Genomic DNA, 23,407 nt, shown 5'->3' on the forward strand with positions numbered 1-23,407 from the left:
CCATCAGCACCCAATAACCATAACAAAATTGCGTTACTCGGAAAAAATACATACGTACATTGCTGTATCCCGGTCATTGGTTATTTGTCTACTTGTTATTGGTCGATTGTTCATGGTTTTAAAACAATATCATTTGATAATATCAATAATCAATTTTATAAATTGATGTCATTTTTTATCACAATACGAGATATTCACATCGGGCATCTCATTCTCATGAATTAAAGTTATTTTGTGAAGTCCAAGTCTAAAACGTGAACTCGAATGCACGCATTCAAACGTCGTGGGATATTTGTTTGTCATTATCAATGAGTAATATTTCTCTGTTCGTGTATATTGTAATTAATGAGGTGATTTGTTGTGAATATTATGAAAATGTAACTACAGCCGGTTTGCATCATGTACAAACAGATTTTGAAATATAGTCTCATTTTAGTATGTAGATGTTATTCCTATAATTTCGCTTCACGATGACAACTTTTGTCTATAACTGGTAGTCAATTGCAACTTCAGTTATCACACAAACATATTTTCTATTTCTTTATTTTTGCTTCGATTTCAAAACATGAAAAGCAATACCAATGCACTTTTTGTAACAAAAGATCACAAGTCAGAAAAGGGAGATATCTTTTCACATCACATATCTACATCATATAAGGATTATTACAACCAAGTTTCCTTGAAATTCTTCCAGTTGTTAAGGAGGATTTGTCGCTTGACTCTAGATGGGATATAATAATTGTGATCGCTTGATTATTTATGACCCTAGAAACCTAACTGTCTTGAACTTTAAACAATTCACTGGATGAGACAGCTGGGTGCCTGCAATATACTGTTTAATGGAATATGAATAAAGCGATTTTTCCAAATTAGGATGATAGTTATATCGATGTCACTATTGAAACATTCTGATACTACAGTGCTTATAGGATCAGACTATTCCTGCAGTAGGAATTACCATTTAGTTTTTGGTTTTATTAATAGTTATAAATTAAAAATATATCAGGCCTAATTAGAAATGCAGGTATCATAACTAAACAGCTGACAATGCAAGCAATTCACATGCTTTCTACCAGTCTTGGTCATAGATATATGTTTCGCTATACAAAGTCAAATGACAATGACCATTCTTAATTATAAATGTATATATAGGAATTGTTTTAGAGTCAATAATTAAATCTTTGAAAAAATGTTCTAATTTGGGCACAAGAATTCAGTAGAAAAACAATGTAAACAATGTTGCAAATTGCAATTATTCTGAGAACAATGCGCATAATGACATGAAATTGATTTTTATTTCAAACATATTCTTTAAAATCTCATATGTGACAAATCAATTAATAGTCATGTCTGTAGTTTAAACATATGGGTATATATTTCCGATTTCAAACATTAACAACCGCTATTGGGATATAGGGATAATAGGAAGTAACTAATGCTCCTTTTGTGAATTCCTTTATGGGTTGGGATCATATCCAATATATATTATGATAAAAATAACAAAGAAGGAATATTTCAGACATAATCACTTTAATTATATAAAGCTAGGCGATATCGGACTTGTTCAGAGCTGAAGATTCCCATCAACCAACATATCTGGCATCCCAGGCATCATGTTGTTGTCACTAAAATAAATTTTAAAAAATAAAGTTAAATAAATAAATAAATAAATAATTAAATGTTAAAAAGAGAACGATCAAGCACAAATTTAAAGATATATTATATGATTATAAATCGTAAGCAATCGACAGAAATTTCGTTGGTTGGCAATTCTTATGCTCTTTTCTAGGTCTTTCTTGGTTTAAATTAAGTCGTGAAAAAGTTTATCATTTTTAACTCTGTCAATTGAGTACTGGTGATACATAAGAGGTTGTCGTAAGAAATTGAAAATGAAATTTTCAAGTCAATTTTTATCAGTGAAAATCATATCAAATACCTTGGGAATTCTTAACTCATTCTTTTGTATTGTAGTGAATAGTCTTTACGAGGATATATTCTGGCAATTTTTACCCTTTGCTATGTACACATATATATAAACAGTAGTAATACCATTCAAGTGACCAAAAAACTTGTTGTTGTTTTTTTTTATTTCAAATGTATGCTTTTTAACTTCTATTGTCAGATGTAATAATAACATCTTGAAATCTGTATTGGACTTATGTGACTCTTATATAATAACATAAATGATTTACTGTCGGTGACATAAGTATTTATGTAACAGGTATTTTTTCACTAACCATAAAATATTTTACTAACCTTAAAGGACCTTGCGGTAGATTAGTCTTTGATTGAGCATGTCATCCTCTTTATATAAAGTTTTATTATTATTATTATTATTAACAAGCTAACCGATACTTACATTATATATATAATTGGCTTCTTAGGTAGATTATGTGTTTTCGTTTAAATATCACATACAGTGTATATAACAATAATGACAATAAACAAGCTAACCGAATTTTATAACATATATATAATATATATAATTCATTTTTCACAAAAAATAATACGGGTAGCCATTTGAATCATCATGATATACACGTGCATATCAAAGGGTATCCAATACTTTTAAATGACATACATTTCAAATTGCTAGTAAACGTTTCTGCTACTATCGTTTGTGCGATGAAATGAGGTGAGGAGGTTTTGCCGAGTCATCTCCGTTTTCAGTGTCGACATCAAGATAAAAATTGTATTGTAAGATAGTGACCGTGTATTCTGTTTATCCTGCAACTTTTTCATTATACATACAGAAGATGGTATTCAAAACGAAAGCAAATTGCCTGTTATTTGCATTCACTATGAGTGTGTAATCCTTTTTACTACCGTGGGAAATATGTAAGCGACGTCATTTCGGTGATTGTGACGTCACTGTTTGGCGGGACTGACTGCCGTTTCATTCACTCCTACTAAAAGTGACGTCACTGGAATGTTCGGGATCAAGTCATCAAATTTAGAAATTGAATCAAACGAAAGAAATTAAACATTTATTTACTGACATCGTAATATTGTCCTATTGCAACTATTACAGGAAATTCTTATTATCCGGTATCGAGTTTTGTGCCCGACTAATATCGATATTAGAGCCGAAAATGCATTGTTTCTTGATATTGTTCCGCTTCTTTTGTTGACTTTATATTCGTAAAATGAACTTAACCCGCGAAGGGCGTCAGAACGTTTGTTTTCAACGGGAATAAACAGCGTAGTGATAAAGACCTTCCAAGTATGGCAAAAGTGAATATTTGCATCAGGGAAATAGGGACACAAAAAGTCGAATTTATCCAAAAGTAAGTAAGTAACACTACATTAATTTTGCTGGAACACTTAAAAAATCGTTCTGATTTCAGAACAATTGGAATTATGAAGATACCTCTTACAGTATTTTTATTATTATTATTATATATAATGTAAGTTAATAATGACCAACTACCTTTTGGTAAAAATGGTTAATAAATGTTCTATATTTATATCACACTGACTTACTCAACTGGAGGCTGTGGGGGTAGACAATCTATGGTCTCGACCCGAGACCCAGAACAACTTGCCCCTCCATTCCTAGGTATAGGGTTATTACAGGTACGTGTCCGCTCCGACGTTAGGTCTGGGTAAATAACACAAACAAGAAAGCATCTGGTAAAACAACACTTAGTTATCTTTGTTTTAAGTTTTATCATTATATAAACAACTTAAATAATATTCATAAATAAAAAGGATTTTCTTGTTTTGGCAGAGTAGTCTTGGTTGTTGTTGTATCGTTTATGCATATTTGTATTTCCACCTTATCTGTGACTTTAATAATTTCCAAACTATTTTGTTATGCTGTTTACATTTTTTTCATACAAAAATGCACTTGTGATTAATCGATATGCAGGTGGTTATTTGCTTGAGTGCAGACTACATAGCTTTAGATAAAGAGCGTTTACGTGCTCTGATATATTTTATTGTTGAGCGTAGAAAATATTTTCAACATCAACGAGTAATTCAACCTGGGAAATCGATATTGTATATAAATCGCCTCTAATTATCAGTTTACTTTTTAAAAAAACCACAAACCTTCCCGACAGTCTCCCCAGCTACTCCAGCTGCCAAACTGTCCGTCAACAGGAACTCTGCTTGTAAAGGGAACGGTTGGACCAGCACCCCAGTCCTAAAAATAGTAACATTTATAAGACATGCATTAACCTTCTTACAATTGTATGATCTATGTGTCATAGGAAAAATATTGTCTAGACCTAGGACAGAGACGTAAAAATTAAATAAATAGAATAGTCCTTGTTTCTTGATTAATAATACTTATCTCGTGAGGTGGAAACTTTTATATATTTCACTCGTTTCTAAATAAAACATACGGCTTTGAGCTTGCTTTTACGTCTATCGAGACGGTATCGCAAACCACATATTCATTATAAAGCCATACTTACCGTTGACGTCATGCAAGTGTTATGACATAAAAGCGCAAGTCCCTAACCTCCTAAGAGGAAGTATTTTAAATAAAAAGTCCGTAAATCATACAGCCTGATTGCAACCTTTGATATCGTTAAAGTATTACTTGTATTGATTCAACATTTCTAAAAATAATAATTAAAGAAATTACAAATAATATTAGATATAACAACATTCATACCGGTTCCGGGCCGTCATAGCTAGTATCAAACGATAGGCTTTTAGTAGTCCTCTTGGTGGCAACAGACTTCTGTGATAGATAAGGAAACAAATTTGAATATATGAATACAATTGGAATCTTCAAACCAATTATACAGATCTGTAGCTTTTATGTACAATTTTCGGATGATTGATATTCCCGCAGATCAAGTCTTAGGTATACAAAGTCTTCTTCATTATAAATGTATATCAAAAATAAAATCACCGCAAAAATAATAATGTGTATAAAAAGGCAGTATTGAGTTGTCGCAATAAGCAATTATAAAATGGCTAAAACTACATGCAAATTATTTGTCTTTAGCTATGTTTGCTGCAGTGCTTGCCCTACCAAATATATTATTATTGTCGCTTGCATAAAGAATATCGATCGATTGGGATGATAAATTTCACAGACAAGATGATAATGACATAGAAAGACTATTCGGTACAGGTTTAAGTGTATCATTCATGAACCTTCGCCGGGGGAGTGGGTACATCCCTTTCCCTGCAGTGGTCAGTGCTCATATCCTTAGCCGTTACATATATCTTCACGACCATACATTTACTGCCAGCACAGGGTCTGCTGTCTCCCTCCAGCCTAACTTCATTTGTAAATAGTTTTACGTAAAGCATTCTGAAACAGACAATAGATATCGAATTCATGCCGTTTTATATATCTTATACAGGTATATGTTTATGTAATGCATATTGCCTAAGAATAGAATGGTATTACGAAAAATGTTTTAAGACGAAAAATGTTTTAAGGTGATTAACCAGATTCAAAATATCAATTAAACATCATATCAGTTTTCAATACGATTTATAAATTAAATTTTATATCGTTTTTATACACACGTATTTTTAATCGTGGTATTGTTTTAGTTTTTTTATCTGTTTTGTTGTGAAACAAATGAAATCATTTCCAAGTACAGGAACTAAACATTTATAATAAAATCTGTAATAAAAATGTTTCCAATATTAACAGCGCTGTTTTCGTATATGATACCACCTAATTAGCCTCCTCTATATACAAAAAGATATTCCTAACTTACCCGGATGTCCTGTTTCTATAGTATTTACCGCCAACCGTATCGTCATCGATATCCTGGACACTGTCCACTTCTGTCCACTGACTCAGACCAACAGCTCTCTTTGGATACCATGACTTTAGGTTGATTGTGGCGTCAAGGGGTAGACACACGCCAACACGAACGGGATAGCCTCTACCAGAAATAATGATATAGTAACGTATGTTATAATAACATCTCGATTCTTCCATCTGGTGAAACAATCATGATTTGTACCAGACATGTATGTCACAACATGTGTACTTGTGACACACATGCTTAATCAGGTCATAGTTCAAAGTACGATGTAAAAGTTTTTATCTCTTCTTTCAAAAAACCAATAATGCTGGTTTACTTTTGAAATATATCCTTGCATAAAAGTAATATGAAAATAGTCTGATAACTTAAGAAAGACACTAAATCAAGGCTTAAAATCAATCAAATGATACACATGTTTGATTTACGATTATATCGATATACAAACAGACTATTCATTCTAATTTAAACACGCAACAATAATTGTTCCCTTTTGCACAAGGGTATGAAACAACCTCAAATACAAATAACAAAGGTTAAATATGCACTCAGAAGAAAATTCGAAAGCAAAATACATACATATTGTATATGATAACACTTTCAAAATGTTAAAAAAATGTTATCATTTTTGTTGAAATATTAATACGTATTTATAAATACATTTTATGTACATAACAATGCAAATATGTCTTAAATGCTATTCATAAAAATGAAATAATAACGTTTATGTCATCTGCAAGAATAGAAGGACTTCTAAAGTTTGATATTTACTTTTCCTGATCCTTGGGGATCAGCATGAACTGCGATGGAGATTTGGACGGCCAGTAGATGGAGTAGCTATACTTCCCTCCACTTATCAGAGGGTATGACCGGAAATGAGTGACAGTCGCATGCCAGGGAGAATCCGGTATATCATCTCGAACGAAGATCGCTTTCATATCTGTTTTTGTTGTGTCTTTGCAAACGAGCTACAATATTTAAAACAGTACTGTATTTTTCAATTTTTTTTTAAAATATGAAATCATGAATCAACTGAAATAATATTTACGATATTGACACTTTTGTATAAATGATATAATTATGCATATGTTACTGAACAAGTTAATTCATTTTTGTTTTGTAATTTGTCTTATGCTTTAATAATATATGTTGTTATAGGACGAACACCAACTTTTTCGGTGCGTTCGGCTTCTTTTTCATAGCGTACTTTTCAGTATCATTGGGAGCAACTTCAAAAGCTTTCCCAAAGTCTTCATCAATTTATAAAACTTTATACTTAAATTTTAATGTTAAATCGTGGAAAATGATGACAAAACAAAATTAATGATATCGTATGTTTTACCGTCATATATTTATAAGGACAGATCATCAGGTTCCAGTTTGATTTCATAGTACACTCGGGTGTGGTCATGAAGTCGTACGGTTTCACAACAGTACTGCCAGGTATAGTAGTTACAGAACCGTCTCTGTCTCTAAAGTTGGCCGAGAGGTCACCATCATTATCCGAGAATCCCGTTATACTACTGTTCCCATCATACGCACGATTTCCTGTAGTAAGCTAGAAATGAAAGACAAGTTTATTATAATTTTATTTGATTTACATTTTCATCCATCTGATACGTATATACATGAACATTTATTGTATTTAAAGATAGGACCTCCTTTAAATTGCTTTTTGAAAACCCTTTGACCATCCAGGTTTGGAATTTATCGCGGCTATCACGTGTCCAATGCATTAAGCTGATCATTTTCACTTGTATATAAATATACTGAAATTTCACATTAGATGAAATATTTTGAGAATACCATATTTTCTTAACGACAATGTTATACATCACATAATTAAGTACCATTTTCTATGAGACACTTTTTCTCAATATAATTGCAAAGACCTGAATAGGTTGCCTTGACATACCCCATCCGGAAATCCGAAGTGGATATTTTTGGCTCCACTTAATGCAGAGCTCGATATTGTATTTAATCGCTTGAAGCCTATAGCACCAGCTTTACGGTATTCGTTGGTGGTGTATTTGTCAAAAAAAGTGTCGGAGATGAATACTGGCCCGTCATAGAAACCAAATCCTATTAAGGGAAAGTTGCTGAAACAATATTATATTCAGATGTGGAAATCTCTTTTTGTTGGTACATAAAACCCTTGTCAAATGAATGTCTTCTAATGCATACATGTTCAATTGTCTTTAGCAGATACATTCAGAGGAAAGCTCAGTCAGAAATAAAATAATGACGCTAGAAATATACTTTATTGACATGTAAGCTTATCGATATATATGGCTTTCTATCCATGATGTATATCATTTCACCTTGTGATGTTGTTGAACAACTTCAACTAATTACGAGTTACGGAATATGATTGATCGAGTACGCAAAAATGAGGTCATTTCTATCGAAAACAAGTAGAGATATATCAAACTATTATTATATATTAATTTATTTTGCTGGAAAACTTAAAAAATCATTCTTATTTCAGAACAGTTCAGATTTTGATGACTATTATTATGTTATAAATTACTTACTAATTATCTTTGTTCGGTACAGATCTAGGAAGGTCCTTCCATCCCTCATCACCATTCGCTCTTGTTGGGTCGCCAATGTTATTTGTTTCACCAACGATAACGCTCTTTTCCATGAATTGCTCCTGATTCGAATTTCTAAATGGCATTATAATATAACTAATATTAAGAAGTGCTGTTGCTGTGCAATTTTATAAAATTTCCTCTTTGGTCATCCTCTTCGAAATTCTCAAAGTATCTTTACAGAATTTTGTTTGCGTTACTTTTACAGAGTGTTTAACATTTGGAGACACGTAACTTTAACTGACGAACTATTTCCTAAATTTATATCAATGACCTCCTGAACCGGTGATGTCACATATTGATAAAATCTAAATATTATTGATAGGACAAATATGTCAAATATTTAGACTAACACTACCAATACCAAATACATCGATTTTCACTTTCCTAAAAGTATTTACTGGAAAAGATACTTTTAATGACCACATTATGAAAAATTGAATGCATTACCTTGCAAAAAGCATAGACGTCAAACTCCCGCCAAGTCTGCAAATGAAAGGATGGTATGGGATGATATTGGCTAAGAGGTTATATTGTTTTGATACTTCATTGACTTAATATAAATGTATGTAATTATCAGCGATAAATTCACACAGGAAAATAACGGATAAGATATATACTGATAGGGTTAAACAGTAGCTCAATTAAGCATTAATCTTTAGCTCAATAATACAAATATAATGATATAAAAATATAATCAAAGAAATATATGATAGAAATGTAGTTTGGCACTAAAAGAATGCAATGTTAACACTTGACAATATGTTCTAACCAATGGATATATTACCATTATAATTGATGTACATTGCGAGTCATTTTTGTAATAAAAGTAATATTCGCTATATCATTGACCAACAATATATTATCCCATTGCTTGGCAGCGAAATAGTGTAATATGTATTTCAATGGGAAACAACTTACTATACTTAGTATGGTTTGGGGAATAATTCATAGAATCTTCCGAATTTGCATATTACAGAGTTATCTGCACTTGCCGGTAGGTATTGATTGTGACGTCATGTGTTTCCGAGCGTAACATCATACGTTTCGGAGAAAACGACGTGAATTGCGCTCACAAAATAATGACGTAACAATCGATACCTACCCGCAAGGGAGCTAACTCTGTAATATGCAAAAGATATAAGATTTATAGACAGTCAGTTAGGATTAAGTTAACTTACGAAGCTCTCGACAACGTGATGTAACCCCCTCTTAGCCAGGCGTTATCTCGATTGTTATACGCTAAGGATGAACAATGAATGATCGAATACATCATATATGCTTATGTCATTTTTAATATCAGTGTTATTTGAAGTAAATTTTAAATATCCTTTTTTAAAATTACTATTCCGATTCAGACTTTATGATGTGTAGCTAAAATATTTCACTTACTCTAACAGAAACATATATCCACTCGCTTATATTGATTAAGTAAAATAGATATGAAACACCTTTCAAATTCTAGATTGTAGAGTTTGTTATATTTCTGAGTGGCTTTGAGTACAAATAATACAAGATTAACCTTTATTTAGAATAAAAACAATACAACGAATACAAACGGAACTTGAAAATAAATTACAAATGTAAAATTATAGTGTTCATACATGTAGTTAGATGGGTATCAATGCAAATAAATTTTTCTAGAAATGCATTATCTTGTATACTAGTATCTAAATGATAGAAATGCATTTCTGGTTGATATTATAAGCCGAAGTCAGATGAGTTTTGTCAAAGTGGTTTACATTAAGGAATCCATCAGGATTAATAGTGGCATAAAATTAGCATCAATGATACTAATAAAGATATTACAATAAAAAGCTAAATTTTCTCTCCAGCAGTCCATACATACCAGTGAGACGGTCAATGATGACATTTTTGTCGGCAGATGATGGATCAGACGGGTCTACTTTCGGTTCGTATCTATTACAGGAGACAATCTCTTCTGTCACCAAGTCTAACCGATCATCAATGAAGAGGCCATTCTATATGAAATAAACACACCTAGTTAGGATATACATCATACGTAACATTTGGTTTTATGTTTAACGTCCTATTAACAGCCAGGGTCATTTAAGGACTTACTAGGTTTATTGGTGGATGAAAGCCGGAATACACGGAGAAAACCCATCTGCCAGCGGCCAGTACTTGGCAATTGCCCTACATGGGATTTGAATTCGGAACCCAGAGGTGAAGGGCTTGTGGTATCATGTCGGGACATCTTAACCACTCAGCCACCGAGGCCCCACATTTCAGGAGCATACATGTATACAAATGCGGTTTCAATGCAAACTAATACTGAATATACTTAATCTCAGCAGAAAATACATGATAAAGATAAAACTGACCAAATTCAATTTTATGTAACTGTATGAACATACTATAAATGTTTCGAAAAAAAATATATTAAATTTTACCTTGCTAGAGTGAACCACATTATTTGAGAACTCGGTGATGGCGGTATAGCGTGCCTCATACATCTTCATAAACCCTTTGTCTGCTGAAGGTCCGAGAGGTAGATCGGGGAAGATAAACCAAATTCCCAAATCCTAAAATAAGTATTAATCATGGCAAAAAATAGATCATGTTTGCATTGTAATGTAGGTTGTGTTTTTATATTTCTTTTAGTTATTAATTAATATTGTAACTTTTATGCTAAGTCACCATCAAGACAGCATCATTTTACTGATTCAGCAACGCCAAACATTATCTATATAAAATCCAAGAATGTTTAATGGCGTTGGTTTTGTTTTAGAATTGTATGTGGTTCAGTGGGAAACGTGTTTGACATTCTGACCTCTGTTAGACGTGGGTTACGTATCGTTGTCTTGTCTGTTTTATTATATATGGGTAGAATTTGATATATCTTCATCGGGAAGGGATGCTCCTCTCCCTCTTTCCTCCTTCACAAACTTTATCAATTTGACGTCGTAACTTGACCACAAAAGGTTGTGTGGTAAATCCATTTAAACCTATCGCTATCAACCTATTAATTTAACATATTATCAATTCATTGCTGTGATATCTTATGTTTCAGTTCTAATTTATTTACCGCACTTCCAGCTGCCACGTTGTTTCTGAAAGTTGTCTGGGGATTTGTGATCCAGAAAGTAGTCGGCCTCCTGTAATTAGAATTTCACATATCTGTGATGTCATTCAAGGTACATATAAACAGACGTTCATAATATCAATTTGAAAAAGTCGAGCAGAAAAAGAAAACTGGAAAAAAAATCATGGAAACTCAATCCATATCAGGTTGAATGATATCAGTGATATCAAATATTTACACTTAACGAAGTTATAAACTGAACACATATTACATTAATGCATTTAGTTCTTAATCCTATCAAGAATAATTTCGCTAATTTATTTTGTTTTATTACCTATCCAGAGGAATGAGACTTCCTGCTCGAGTATTTGCGCCCAAGTTGCCATCAAACACTGTTCTCTTTTCTCCACCGTCTTCCAGGAAGTAACAATGGCCCAGGGACTCATAAGCGACGTTATCCTGTACCTGTGTGACGGAAAGGGATATATAGCTTTATCACAAATATTTTGTAATTGGCGTCTCAGAGGTTTAGAGGAACCGTAAATATATAATTGTTATTAATATAAAGAAAATAAAATCATACCGATGACTTAAATATACATATTCACTTTTTCTCATTTTCTTCTACAAGATTACAATAAACAATCAATACGTCAAAATGCATAATATATCCTCAACGTGTCAATGATATTCATAGTTAATCAAAAGTGCCTACCATGACCCCGTGTGTTCCATGTATGGTCAAACATCTGGCGAACGTGTGGTGGATAGCGTTATCTCTAATGTACGGTGGATTAGGATAGGCGTCACCATCCACATCTTCACACATGTGGAAGTGGATCGGGTAATGTCCTGAATGAAAGTTGTTTGTTTTAATGGTTTGATATCAGTATTTTTATCAAGGTCAAATGATATCAACGTTATTCGGAGGCACATACCAACAGCAGTTACCGTAATAACCTATGTATTGTCAGCGGGCTATACGATGTTTACATCAGAAGATGCCTAATGCGGGCTATCTGTCGATCCGGGCTTTATGTGGAAACTATTACCCAATTTGAAAAATACTATGCGGGCTATATGAAAATAGAGCAATTAACTATGTTAAAGTCTTTCCACGTGAGCTATATTTTTTAGTCTTAAACCTAAGTCCTAACAAAAGATATAATGTTGATAACTTTTCATGTTTTTATCTGTATATTATGTTTGTGTTCATTGTTTATGTTTCTGTGTATGTCCGTGACCGTCCTTAACATATAATTTTATTTGTTCTTCTTGTGTCTTGGCAAAGGGGCAGATCGCCTCGAAAATTCGACAATCTTTTGTCCACACTGTTAGAATTACTTCTTTGCCCTGTATTTACTACTTAAAGTAATTCGTATGTCATACGTTTATAAGTATCCAGTGTTATATGGAAAATAACTGTTGATATTACTTCATTGACCGATATAAACTGACGTATTTATAAACAGGTGCAATCTGTCGGTGCGGGTTATCTGGAATTTACAATTGCATATATTACCTTAAAAATTATAGAAAATGCATGATTTTGCATTCCGTGGGCTATGCCCTGGTGCGGATATTATGCAGGATATCACATAACACGAAGACAGATGTTAAGAGCAGTACCAAAGTACGTTTGCCATACAAAACGGGGAATAACTCCAACAACACAGGGGCGAGAGTGAAAATATCAAAATTGACAAAACAATATAGTTACTTTCTGAATAGAAATACTATGCATCTGTTATCCCAACCTATAGTCACAATATTAAATAAGTGTAATATATGAAAACTACTAATTTTCTATGATCTAGGTGGAAAAAGTTGTAATGGAAAGTGCATTTATTGGGGAATGAAATTGTTACATAAACATTATGTTTGTACAGTGCATGTTAACTTATAGATGCATACAGTTTAAGATTCTAGCTAAAAGAGACCCTAATATATATATATATATAAGTTTAATAAGTTTCAGTTTTATCATTCCAAATAAAAAAAATCCTTAGTTTTCAAGTAATCGTTATTACTTCATATTTTAATGATAGTCCTTGAAACCTACCATTGCTATGAAATCTCAAAACACATTACCTTTGTCAGTCTGTTTCCCCATATTCCGCAGTTCTGCTCCTTCGATGTGCACATTTACAAAACCTTTCAAGACCTTAACATAACAGTAGAGAATTTATGTATCAATGGACAGTATGAAGTAAGTCACTTCCAACAGTGAGGATAAAAATATTTGATAGAATAGTTTTATACTTATGTGAAAATAAACTTATTTATTCTAATTATCGAAAGGCCGAATTATGTTTATTTTTTTCGAAATAAATGAAATCCTTTGATATAGTGGGTTTTTTTCGTGCCTTGCTGTTCACAGTAACTCAGACCTGTTGTTTTGATTGTTGACGATATCATTCAAATTTAAAAAAAAAATAACACAAACGATCCCGAGAATGTATTAATGTTTCACCTTTATATCTCCACCAAAGGTATCGAAGACATATTCGTCGCAGTTTTCATTTGCACTAGGACAGAAGCTATTTACAGCGCCCTCTATGATAATGTTCCTCGACAATAGCGCCACCTCTCCTCTCATGTCGATATTAGTGTTGATCTCACCGAAATGCATGTATTTTGGCAAAACTAAAATGATCAATGTGAACGAAAATAGTAAGAAAGTGTCGTTGTCAATGTAAGGTATTTAAAGGCCCATTACCTTTCCGGAGCAAAATATAAAGGTTTCTTAAGAAACGTTAATAACATCAGAAAATGCATACCGATGACCTAAAATAAGGTTACGGCACCAAACATATGCAAGATTTCCTGCGTAATATATGATAACAGTGGAGAGTCAATTCGCTGTTTTGTCGTCTGGCGCAGTGATAGTCAACTACCGCGCGGTATTTAGGACGACGGCGGGAAACATAATACGACCCGCGTTATGAAAATAAACATTTTATTTATTTTAATCAAATCGTACAGAAGGTGATGATAAATGTAGTATTAACGATAAGTTAATATTTTTTAAGACTCTACAAAAATATCGATCTTGTTTTACATTTCCATTTTAAAAATTAAAAGCCGTTTCGGAAAGGTAGTTGTCAATATTAAGGTATTTTTTGGAAATTATATTAACTAAAATATATGACCCTTTATCCAATGTTTGTAATCTTGTTAAAAAGTTCATTTGCAAAGAAAATGATGCTCTGAATCACACTTTTCACCTAGATGTATGGATTAGGACAATATTGCATTTAAGGATTAGAGAATAAATATATAAGTGTTTTATAATCAACTCTCGTTAAATGACGTGTAAACTCACGTGACACTTTGACCTGTCTGTCTGTACAACTTGTACAACCAATGACTGTCGTTTCCTCAGCCTTCTCCATATCGTAATCAGTCGAGGTCAATAGCACTTTATCGCCTGAACAACGTCATAAAATACAATTGTTAAGTCGTAACAAAGTGTCGCCAATAACAGTTTATCGCCTAAATAACATAATGATACCAATACACGAGAGAAAAATCGTAATGGACAAAATTAACATGGATGAAACCATTTAACAATTTCTAACGATGAAATTTGTCATAGCGACAATCTCCGTATAATGACCACCTGCGTAATACGACTACTTTCCTTGGGATAATTATGGCATATATCAGCGCAGTTTAACTTAAAAACAAAAATCTTGCCGGTGGAAGGTCAATGTGTCCTAGACAGTCTCTATAGAAACATTTGACAGTATACAAAAATATTTTTGTCTGTCAGATGAAGGAGTCGATAGTTAAAGATATTACTATAAATAAATATATCAAGAGAGTGCCACACGACCACGTACTAAAATGAAATTGATATCCTATATTAAACCAAAGAAAAAGAAATGTGATTGGTTTTTTTATCCATATTTGATGCACAAATATTCGAATAAATAATTGTTCACTGATTAAAGATCAATATTAACTTTGATTCATGGCATATTTCAGAATCCTATCATGTTTGGCGTCATACATCTTGTACAATACCACATACCTTCCTTCCAGGTAGTGACGTCATCAATTACATCCAAAATAACAGATGCTGCACTGTTTTCCACCACTTGAAACTCAATCAAGTCATTCCATTTCGTTTCGATTGCTTGGGTCCTGCTGGTTGCTACCATGGTATAGTCACCAACATCTACGGAGGCTCGAGCTGTCTGTTTAAGGTGACTCATACGGGCCATAGACTCACAAGTTGAGCTTGGATCACCTGAATCAAATATACAATAAAGTTAATATGAAAAAAAAAACATTAACAAATTAAGATATATAGCTGCATAATTATCCAAATCAAAATTACCTATATAATCACATTCAATAAACAATGAAACGATCATATACGTTAAGTATTCGTCTAATCTATCTTATATATAACGTCATTACTTAACATTTGCTACATAAAGCATTGTACTCAATCAGTTACAATAGGTCTGGATTATATCGCAAATACAACGTAATAAATCTTCTGATAACTAATTAATTAACGCCATGTTCTTGCTTCTATTTTATAATATTACTAAGTAGTTGAAAGCGAATCTAAGGATTAGCCACATGCTAATTACTTTTCATTACATCTCAGTATTCCACTTTTAATGAAATGACATAATACAATACCCTATACCTATGATGAAATTAGATGATACATTGCCCCTACCTTTTATAAAATTAGACAATACAATGCCCCTACCTTTTATGAAATTAGATAATACAATGCCCCTACCTTTAATGAAATTAGATAATACAATGCCCCTACCTTTAATGAAATTAGATAATACAATGCCCCTACCTTTAATGAAATTAGATAATACAATGCCCCTACCTTTTATGAAATTAGATAATACAATGCCCCTACCTTTAATGAAATTAGATAATACAATGCCCCTACCTTTAATGAAATTAGATCAAACAATGTCCCTATATTTAATGTAATAAGATAAAACAATGTCCCTACCTTAATAAAATTAGATAATATCCCTACCTTTAACAGTTGCCAGTGCGTACGCATCCAGAGGTCCTACCTCTCGTATCTTACTTCCGCCATTCTCTATACCCGCGACTGTTTCTATGGCGTCGAAAACTTTAGACAGGTCGTCAGTCTGAGGTCTCGATACCAGCGTACGCTGTACGGCGATCAGAATGATTTTACCATCGGGTGTTCCTGGGGTAGATATGTGAATATACTATATATCTCTGCATTCAGCATATGCTATTAGTATGCGGACATCGGTGTGCAAACGTTCTTTTCTAATTTGGAATTATAACGTGAATTTTAAATTTGTATTCGAATTTCAACCGGTTACTTCATGGAAATAAATAACTCGTATTATTAAAATACGACCTTTAACTGTGCAAATGAATCCAGATTTGCAAAAATACATTGTCTTTTTGGATTTTATATTAGAAGGGGTGAGTGAAAATTAGGTTTTTCATGGGGAAACATGTGGAAGTTGTATTTTGTTATAATTTTCTTCTAATGATTTGATAATTGAGTTTACCTGTGAGGAACCTGGCGATCTTGTCGACTATAGAATCAGCATCACCAATCATGTTACTACTGGTAGATATAATCTCCAGTCTAAAGAGCGTCCCGTCAGTATTAAATACATACATGCCTAGACCTTCCCGGTTCTGTCTCCTACCCTGTATGGAAAAATGAAACATATTGTTGTTCAGATAACAGTGATGTGATAATTTGGTGGTGATGAATAACGATTTATCCCATAACTATGCATGTTTCACAATGGAAAAACCATGTGATAAATTTCATAGCAGTTGGTTATCATTTATGTTTACACACTCCAGTGTGTAAACACCTACGGCGACTCTGATTGGTCAATGCCAAGATCTCTTGATTCCGATTGGCTTTCAACTTCAGGCTACTTTTGACGGCACATTTTCTTTAAATAGCATTGTATTTACTGTATAACAGGTAGATGCGCGTATTCAAAGTATCAAACAATCGATTATTATTATTTTAATATTAAGGCACTATAGTTAATAGCGGAAAGATATCATTACACATTTTATGGTGGTAAGTTTCCCTGAATGAAGACGAGAAAATGGTCACCACGGTATAAATATAGAGTTTAAGTTATGGGACAAATAAGTTCCCCAACGCGTGATTGTTGTTTATTATGTTTAATATCTAAAAACTCTCGTTGGTTGATTTTCAATTTTTTAAAAGACACGAGCTTAACTCGAGATTGATAAACATGATAAACAGCAGTCACTAGTAGGGAACCTCTATATCTTAATCTATAGAGCGAAACCGATTGTGTATGCTTGACATAACATATTAAAAGTCATATCATTAACATATCAAGTGAACGGAATTATCGTAAATTAACTATAGATTGACGATCGTAATAACGCTATTTGCTGTCATGAAATATTCTTTAATAAAAAAATACATTGTAATAAAAAATCATGTTTATTGGAATTGATGACGTTTTAGGTTATCACGTTGCAAAAATTCGTGATAAACGAGACTTAAATGAGTAATTCCTTGTGCAAACTGTATTTGTCCCTCACCATATATGCCAAAATCGATCCTCTTTCTAGTAAAGACATTATGACGCATGAATCGGCATCATATTCTATAGTAAATACACGTCAATGTAGCAGACATATTATACGTCACGCATACTTACTACATCCAGACTAGTGTACACTAAGCCATTCGTTTTGTTCAGACGAGGTACTGTTTTGTCTAACTTGGTCCACCCGAGTTTCTTTCTTCCGTGGATCTCTAGAGTGGCTCCATCGTCAACCCCAATAAATTTACTACCGAAGTTCGGCATTGAATATTCATTTCGATCACCTTTATTAAGAAGAGTGATTTAGATTAATGCAGTTGAATTGTAATTATAAAATAAAGTTATATAAGAATTATGTATCTTCTTTGATAATTCAAAACTTCATTTCTGTCTTCGATGAGAGATACAATTCTAAGTAGTATGAATTTCGTTTTCTCTGCCTTGCCTAATTTATGCAATAATGAAATATTGACATCTGTTGCATAGAGACAAACAACTATTTTGACGTGTTTGATTTTATTCTACTTCTACTCTTTCTTTTTTTAGAACATCTGTAATTCACGTTTTTCTTGCATTCTCGATATTTATTATGTTATTTCTTATAGTGACCGTTACAAATCTTATTGACCATGCCATGTATGATATAGGAAACTACATAAATACTGTAAATGTTTTGCGTCTTTCTAACACATAGACATATATGTTTCCTGTACATATATTACACAAAAACTTTCTGAAAAAATTGTTTATATTCCTAACTGTTTCCAGATGCCTAAATCTAGAATACAAAAAGCCTACATCTATTAAATATCACCTGTTAAAGTTATCCGTGCGTTCGCTTCAAACGGGCATATCTCTGATCCAACATGAAACGCTCCTTTGACGTGGATAAATTTTGTTGTCACGTGATAATCTCCGTCCGGACTCCAGACGAGGGTCGCGCCAGGCTCTATAGTTATGCTCCTCAGTTCCGGGGGCGATACATCCAGTAACACGTGACCAGTGACGTAGACATCATCTCCATGTAAGGGGACCTGTAGTGCCATAATTAAAACAATGCCTTATTAAAACCTATATGCATGGTGCCTTATAAACATTAGTTACAACACAGCATGTATATACTGTGATTTTTTATGTCTTATGTATGTTTAGATGAAATTTAAAATATCTGCAGAGATTACTTTACAATTACTAATAACACTGTACAAATGTGAAAGAAATGTAGACCTCATCTTTGGTTCATTGTCTGACCATATGTACCCATTTCACTGTACTGTCCATGTAAATAAAACGATATTTAGCAGTACTGCCAAAAATGTTTTCCAACACTTGTTTGTACATGTAAAATCAAAACCTATGTATAGAAATTATTGTAATTAAAAAAAAGTTTTTGTAGGTAAATATAATATCCTATTGCCGCACACATATATTTTGAAGTCGTTTACGTTAAGGGGTGTAATCGATTAATAACAGTTGTGTGAAAAAGAGAATCTTACACTCGTGACTTTGCAATATGAAAATTATCGAAATCGTTTATCAATTTGATACGCTACGGGCCTTTATGTAAATTAAACCAAATTATCAACCTCGTTTTATAAAATTTCTATTACATAGAAACTCATGTAAGATATTACATGACTACAATGACGTAATGTCCTTGAATTCATTTCCATAGATTGACACTGTACACGTAATTAGTGTTATCAATCTCTATAATCACGTGTCTAAATTGTTTTGTTTATGTATTTAATAATTTGTTATTTATTTTTCTCTATTATCGTAAGACTTACCCATATACTTAAAGACAGAAATGTTTTATTCTAAATATCATACTTGCTGACTTGGCCATGTTGTAGATTCGCTCCATCTCATTAATCCGGGATCTTCGTGTGGGCAAACAGAGAGAGATGACGTCATGGATAGGGCGGTCACTATCGCCCAAAGGCAAAAGTTTACCCCCATGATTGAAACGTTATCCTACAAAAGCAGATGATATACGTCATATGTCATGTTGCATTGTAATATATCATATTTCTATAAATTTTTGCTATCTGATATTGATATCAATATTTTCAGTACGAGGTGTTAATTGGTAATGTCTTGGAATAAGGTTAACATTCATTTCGTTTAAATGGATCAATGATAAATATGCATAGTGCGATTTATTTTTATTATAAATGTTGTGAACAACAATTGATTGTGCATTACTCTGTTTGATGATAAATAGATACATAGATAGATAAATTAATAAATACATAAATAAATAAATATATAAATCTGTTAATATATATATAGATCAATAAATAATTTGATTTGATAATTTGATCTCTTGTAACATTATATAACCCCAACTTGCAACGTCAAGTGAAATTATACGGAGAAAGGTTATGCAACCTGGCGATAAACCGCAGTTTGTAAAATATGTTTCCGAGTACGCTCTTTTCCTCGTCGCCGACTATTCAGGCAAAAAATACATTACATGTGAATTTGTAAGTTCGGTATTACCTTAAAAGCTAAATAAACTTTTTAATAAAAGGTAAGTATATCCTAATTATCTAGGATTCTAAAACAAAAAAAATCAACCAATACAACTGTTTATATTTGATTTATCATAGAGAAACATAAAGAAGAAACATCTTCACCTACCTTACTTGATCCGTCTCCAGTAGATTTCTCCAGAACCTTGGTTATTGTAGGTGTATTATGATGTTTAATACCACTGACCAAGCATCACTAATTCATTAAATAACCCCGAGGACACTGATCATATACTGCAATGAGTAAATCTGTTAGAAAAAATAGATAAGACGTTTATATACGGATGAATTGTCAGATCAAATTAAGGATGGTACAACTGTCCGAGAATCCAACAGTCCATGACCTTGACAAGTACACTTATATAGTGATTATCTTCAAGGTAAAAAGTTCGTAGATTAAAACCTTTGCAATACATACATCTGATTGGGAATGGGTAACCCTTTCCTTGCGATAACCAATATAGTTTTTTTTTCTCTGTTTTGGTTAATTGACATATAGGCCTAATAAACAACTTAAAACGGGATTGAGCGTCAAACAATTCCAGCAAAGTATAAATAAGTGAAAAGTATTACTTAAATGATGTATCAGTGCAAAATACTTTTATTATACTTGAATTTGCCAATGTTAGTTCTAACAACCTTTAAATAGATATATGTTGCCGTTACACATGCAGCTTATAAACATTTAAATCATGCGAATGAATGCTTCACTGTAAAGAAACTTTAAATGTTTACTGAATATAAAACACTAATATAAAAACACTATCCAAATTATCCATAATGCTGCAACTGGTTATTGTTAGACGGTGTTTCTATATAATACCGCAAACTGTAAAAATATTAGCCTTGTGTATTATGGAAGACAACCTGCATTATATTTATACAAACTTTTTTTTTCTTCCCGTCCCACACAAAAATACAACTCATATTTACTTTGACTATGTGTATTTTTTTATTCAGCAACATATATAAAACAACATATATACGTTTAGATATATCAACAATGTTTTAATCATGTTCGTCTTTCAGACGACGTTTGCCTTAATAATAAATCGAATGGACGAGCGTGCTGAGTTTCTAAAAAACAGTTTTTTTCGGTGCCGAATACAGACAAAATAAATGTAGCAGGTGTATTTTGACGATGTCAATATTGGTTGCAGTATAAAAATGATTAATATATTTTCATAATAAAGTTGGATGGTATTATGATTTATTTATATCGTTGTTCTTGTTTTGTTCAGCAATAAGGTAGATGTACTTCCAATAAATTAATAACTAATTTACCACACGTATTGAAAATTATGTACGGGAAATATACCCGATCAAGGTCATAAAGTAATATTGACCTTGATTGTATGGATTTGTAGGTAACAGAAGATATTGTTGAACTTTTCAAACTATTTCACCCCTAGTAATTTCATACCATAACCTTGGGCCTGAAGCGTTGACGACCGTTACTGTGTAGACTAGTTGTGGTCGAACTAGTCTAGATAAACAACGTTTTAAACGGATGGCTGCTGCCATCCCGATATGTATAGGACTCCAAGGCCCGAGGGGGGATTTAATTTCAACGTTGTTTTACTTTAATTTGTAAAGTTTAGGTTTCAAGCATTTTCTTTGTGTATTACGACACACAGTACATACTGTAGTTGTCTCCACAATAACACTCATAAACCTGTGTTAGAGAGGACATAGCACGAATATCGTAATGTACGTTTGTATTTCTATTTCGAATAACATAATGTTGTTTTTGGGTACTGATGGAGATTTAAAACGGTTCGTTACATGCGAATTTCATTTGGTTTGTTTTATTATCTTTAGGTTCTATTAACAGCCAGTATCATTTAAGGACGACCTGGTGCCTTGCGTCCTCTATGATCATGCAACAGTCACAGCAGGTACAATTATACCGCCCTACCATCAAAGCTAAATATGCAAACTTTTATTTGCTTTTAATGGGATCTCACTTTCGAAATACACTCTCTTTACTGTTTGATGTGAGGCATTCATTTTGTGGCAGTCTTAATCAGTTCTTGCGATTAAAAGTTGTATTTCTGGTAATTTTCACTGTAACGATATATTGCTTAAACATTTGATATTTGAACATGCACATGTAACTTATTGATTAAGCTCCCCAAAAGAATATGTCGGCCTATAAGAGCGCCGAAATCTAGGGATCATATATTCCTGGTTTTGAATACAGCGCCTTCAATCACCGCCATGTTCAGTACCTTCGGCTTTTGTCGGCATTCCGAATCGTACCACGTGACTTATGTCCACACGTCCTGCACGTGGTGATCCAGGTAACTAGCGTAAGCGCACATGTGTTTGTTTACGTTTTCCTTCTGGCTAATATGAGCAAATCGTGCTGATATGTGTCCACAGAGCGAGTATTTGAAACATCTAATTCACACATTGCCGTAATTCAATATTGTGTGTATGAAACAGACTTAAATTTTGTATGGAATATACGGGAATTTTGTATATTGAACAAAATATATGAAAATCTACCATGAAACAAATACTTCAGGATCAATTTATTCAAAGGTGGTTCTGTGATATCAATTTGTCATCAAAAGGAAAAATGTAGAAAGTTTTTAAAAACGATTTTCAAATGGAGAATTTATCCATTGAAATTGAATGAAAAAGATAGGAAAAATATTGTTAAATTTCGTACTTCTAATTTACATTTGCCCATAGAAACGGGACGATGGGCTAATATACCACGCAATGAAAGAATTTGTCTCCTTTGTTCTGATGGTATTGGTAACGAATTTCATTACTTATTTAATTGTACTAACATATCAATTCATCAAATTCGACAAATACATATACCAAAATATTATTCTAAGAACCCTAATCTAACAAAAATGAAAGGTCTAATCTCACTGTGTAACGTACGTAT

The 23,407-nt window shown here is 32.8% G+C and overlaps 1 protein-coding gene across 1 annotated transcript; it reads right to left on the reverse strand.

Moving 5' to 3' along the window:
- Positions 1 to 1,513: 1,513 nt before the first annotated feature.
- Positions 1,514 to 20,638, reverse strand: LOC138317642 (cell surface hyaluronidase-like). The gene is made up of 27 exons (XM_069259443.1): positions 20,612 to 20,638; positions 19,799 to 19,942; positions 18,780 to 18,999; positions 18,080 to 18,249; positions 16,925 to 17,069; positions 16,408 to 16,587; positions 15,421 to 15,639; positions 14,710 to 14,814; positions 13,858 to 14,030; positions 13,476 to 13,548; positions 12,100 to 12,236; positions 11,719 to 11,849; positions 11,388 to 11,457; positions 10,753 to 10,884; positions 10,188 to 10,320; positions 9,520 to 9,580; positions 8,789 to 8,824; positions 8,279 to 8,413; positions 7,660 to 7,843; positions 7,087 to 7,302; positions 6,516 to 6,712; positions 5,694 to 5,864; positions 5,116 to 5,275; positions 4,625 to 4,693; positions 4,054 to 4,147; positions 3,484 to 3,601; positions 1,514 to 1,625 (listed from the first exon to the last, which is right to left on the reverse strand). The coding sequence occupies exons 2-27, from the start codon at positions 19,925 to 19,927 to the stop codon at positions 1,565 to 1,567; spliced, it is 3,519 nt and encodes a 1,172-aa protein (XP_069115544.1). The 5' UTR covers positions 19,928 to 19,942; positions 20,612 to 20,638; the 3' UTR covers positions 1,514 to 1,564.
- Positions 20,639 to 23,407: the final 2,769 nt, after the last annotated feature.

Source organism: Argopecten irradians, chromosome 3 (genome assembly GCF_041381155.1).
Source record: "Argopecten irradians isolate NY chromosome 3, Ai_NY, whole genome shotgun sequence".
NCBI classification, from domain to species: Eukaryota; Metazoa; Mollusca; class Bivalvia; order Pectinida; family Pectinidae; genus Argopecten; species Argopecten irradians.

Bases quoted from the DNA above. Each gene is read 5' to 3' on its own strand.
- LOC138317642 (XM_069259443.1), bottom strand. From the start codon at position 19,927: ATGGGGGTAAACTTTTGCCTTTGGGCGATAGTGACCGCCCTATCCATG. The intron at 14,031-14,709 runs GTGAGTTTACAC...TGATCATTTTAG, and splicing joins CAGACAGGTCAAAGTGTCAC to TTTTGCCAAAATACATGCAT. The intron at 8,414-8,788 runs GTAATGCATTCA...AATGCCATTTAG, and splicing joins ACGTCTATGCTTTTTGCAAG to AAATTCGAATCAGGAGCAAT.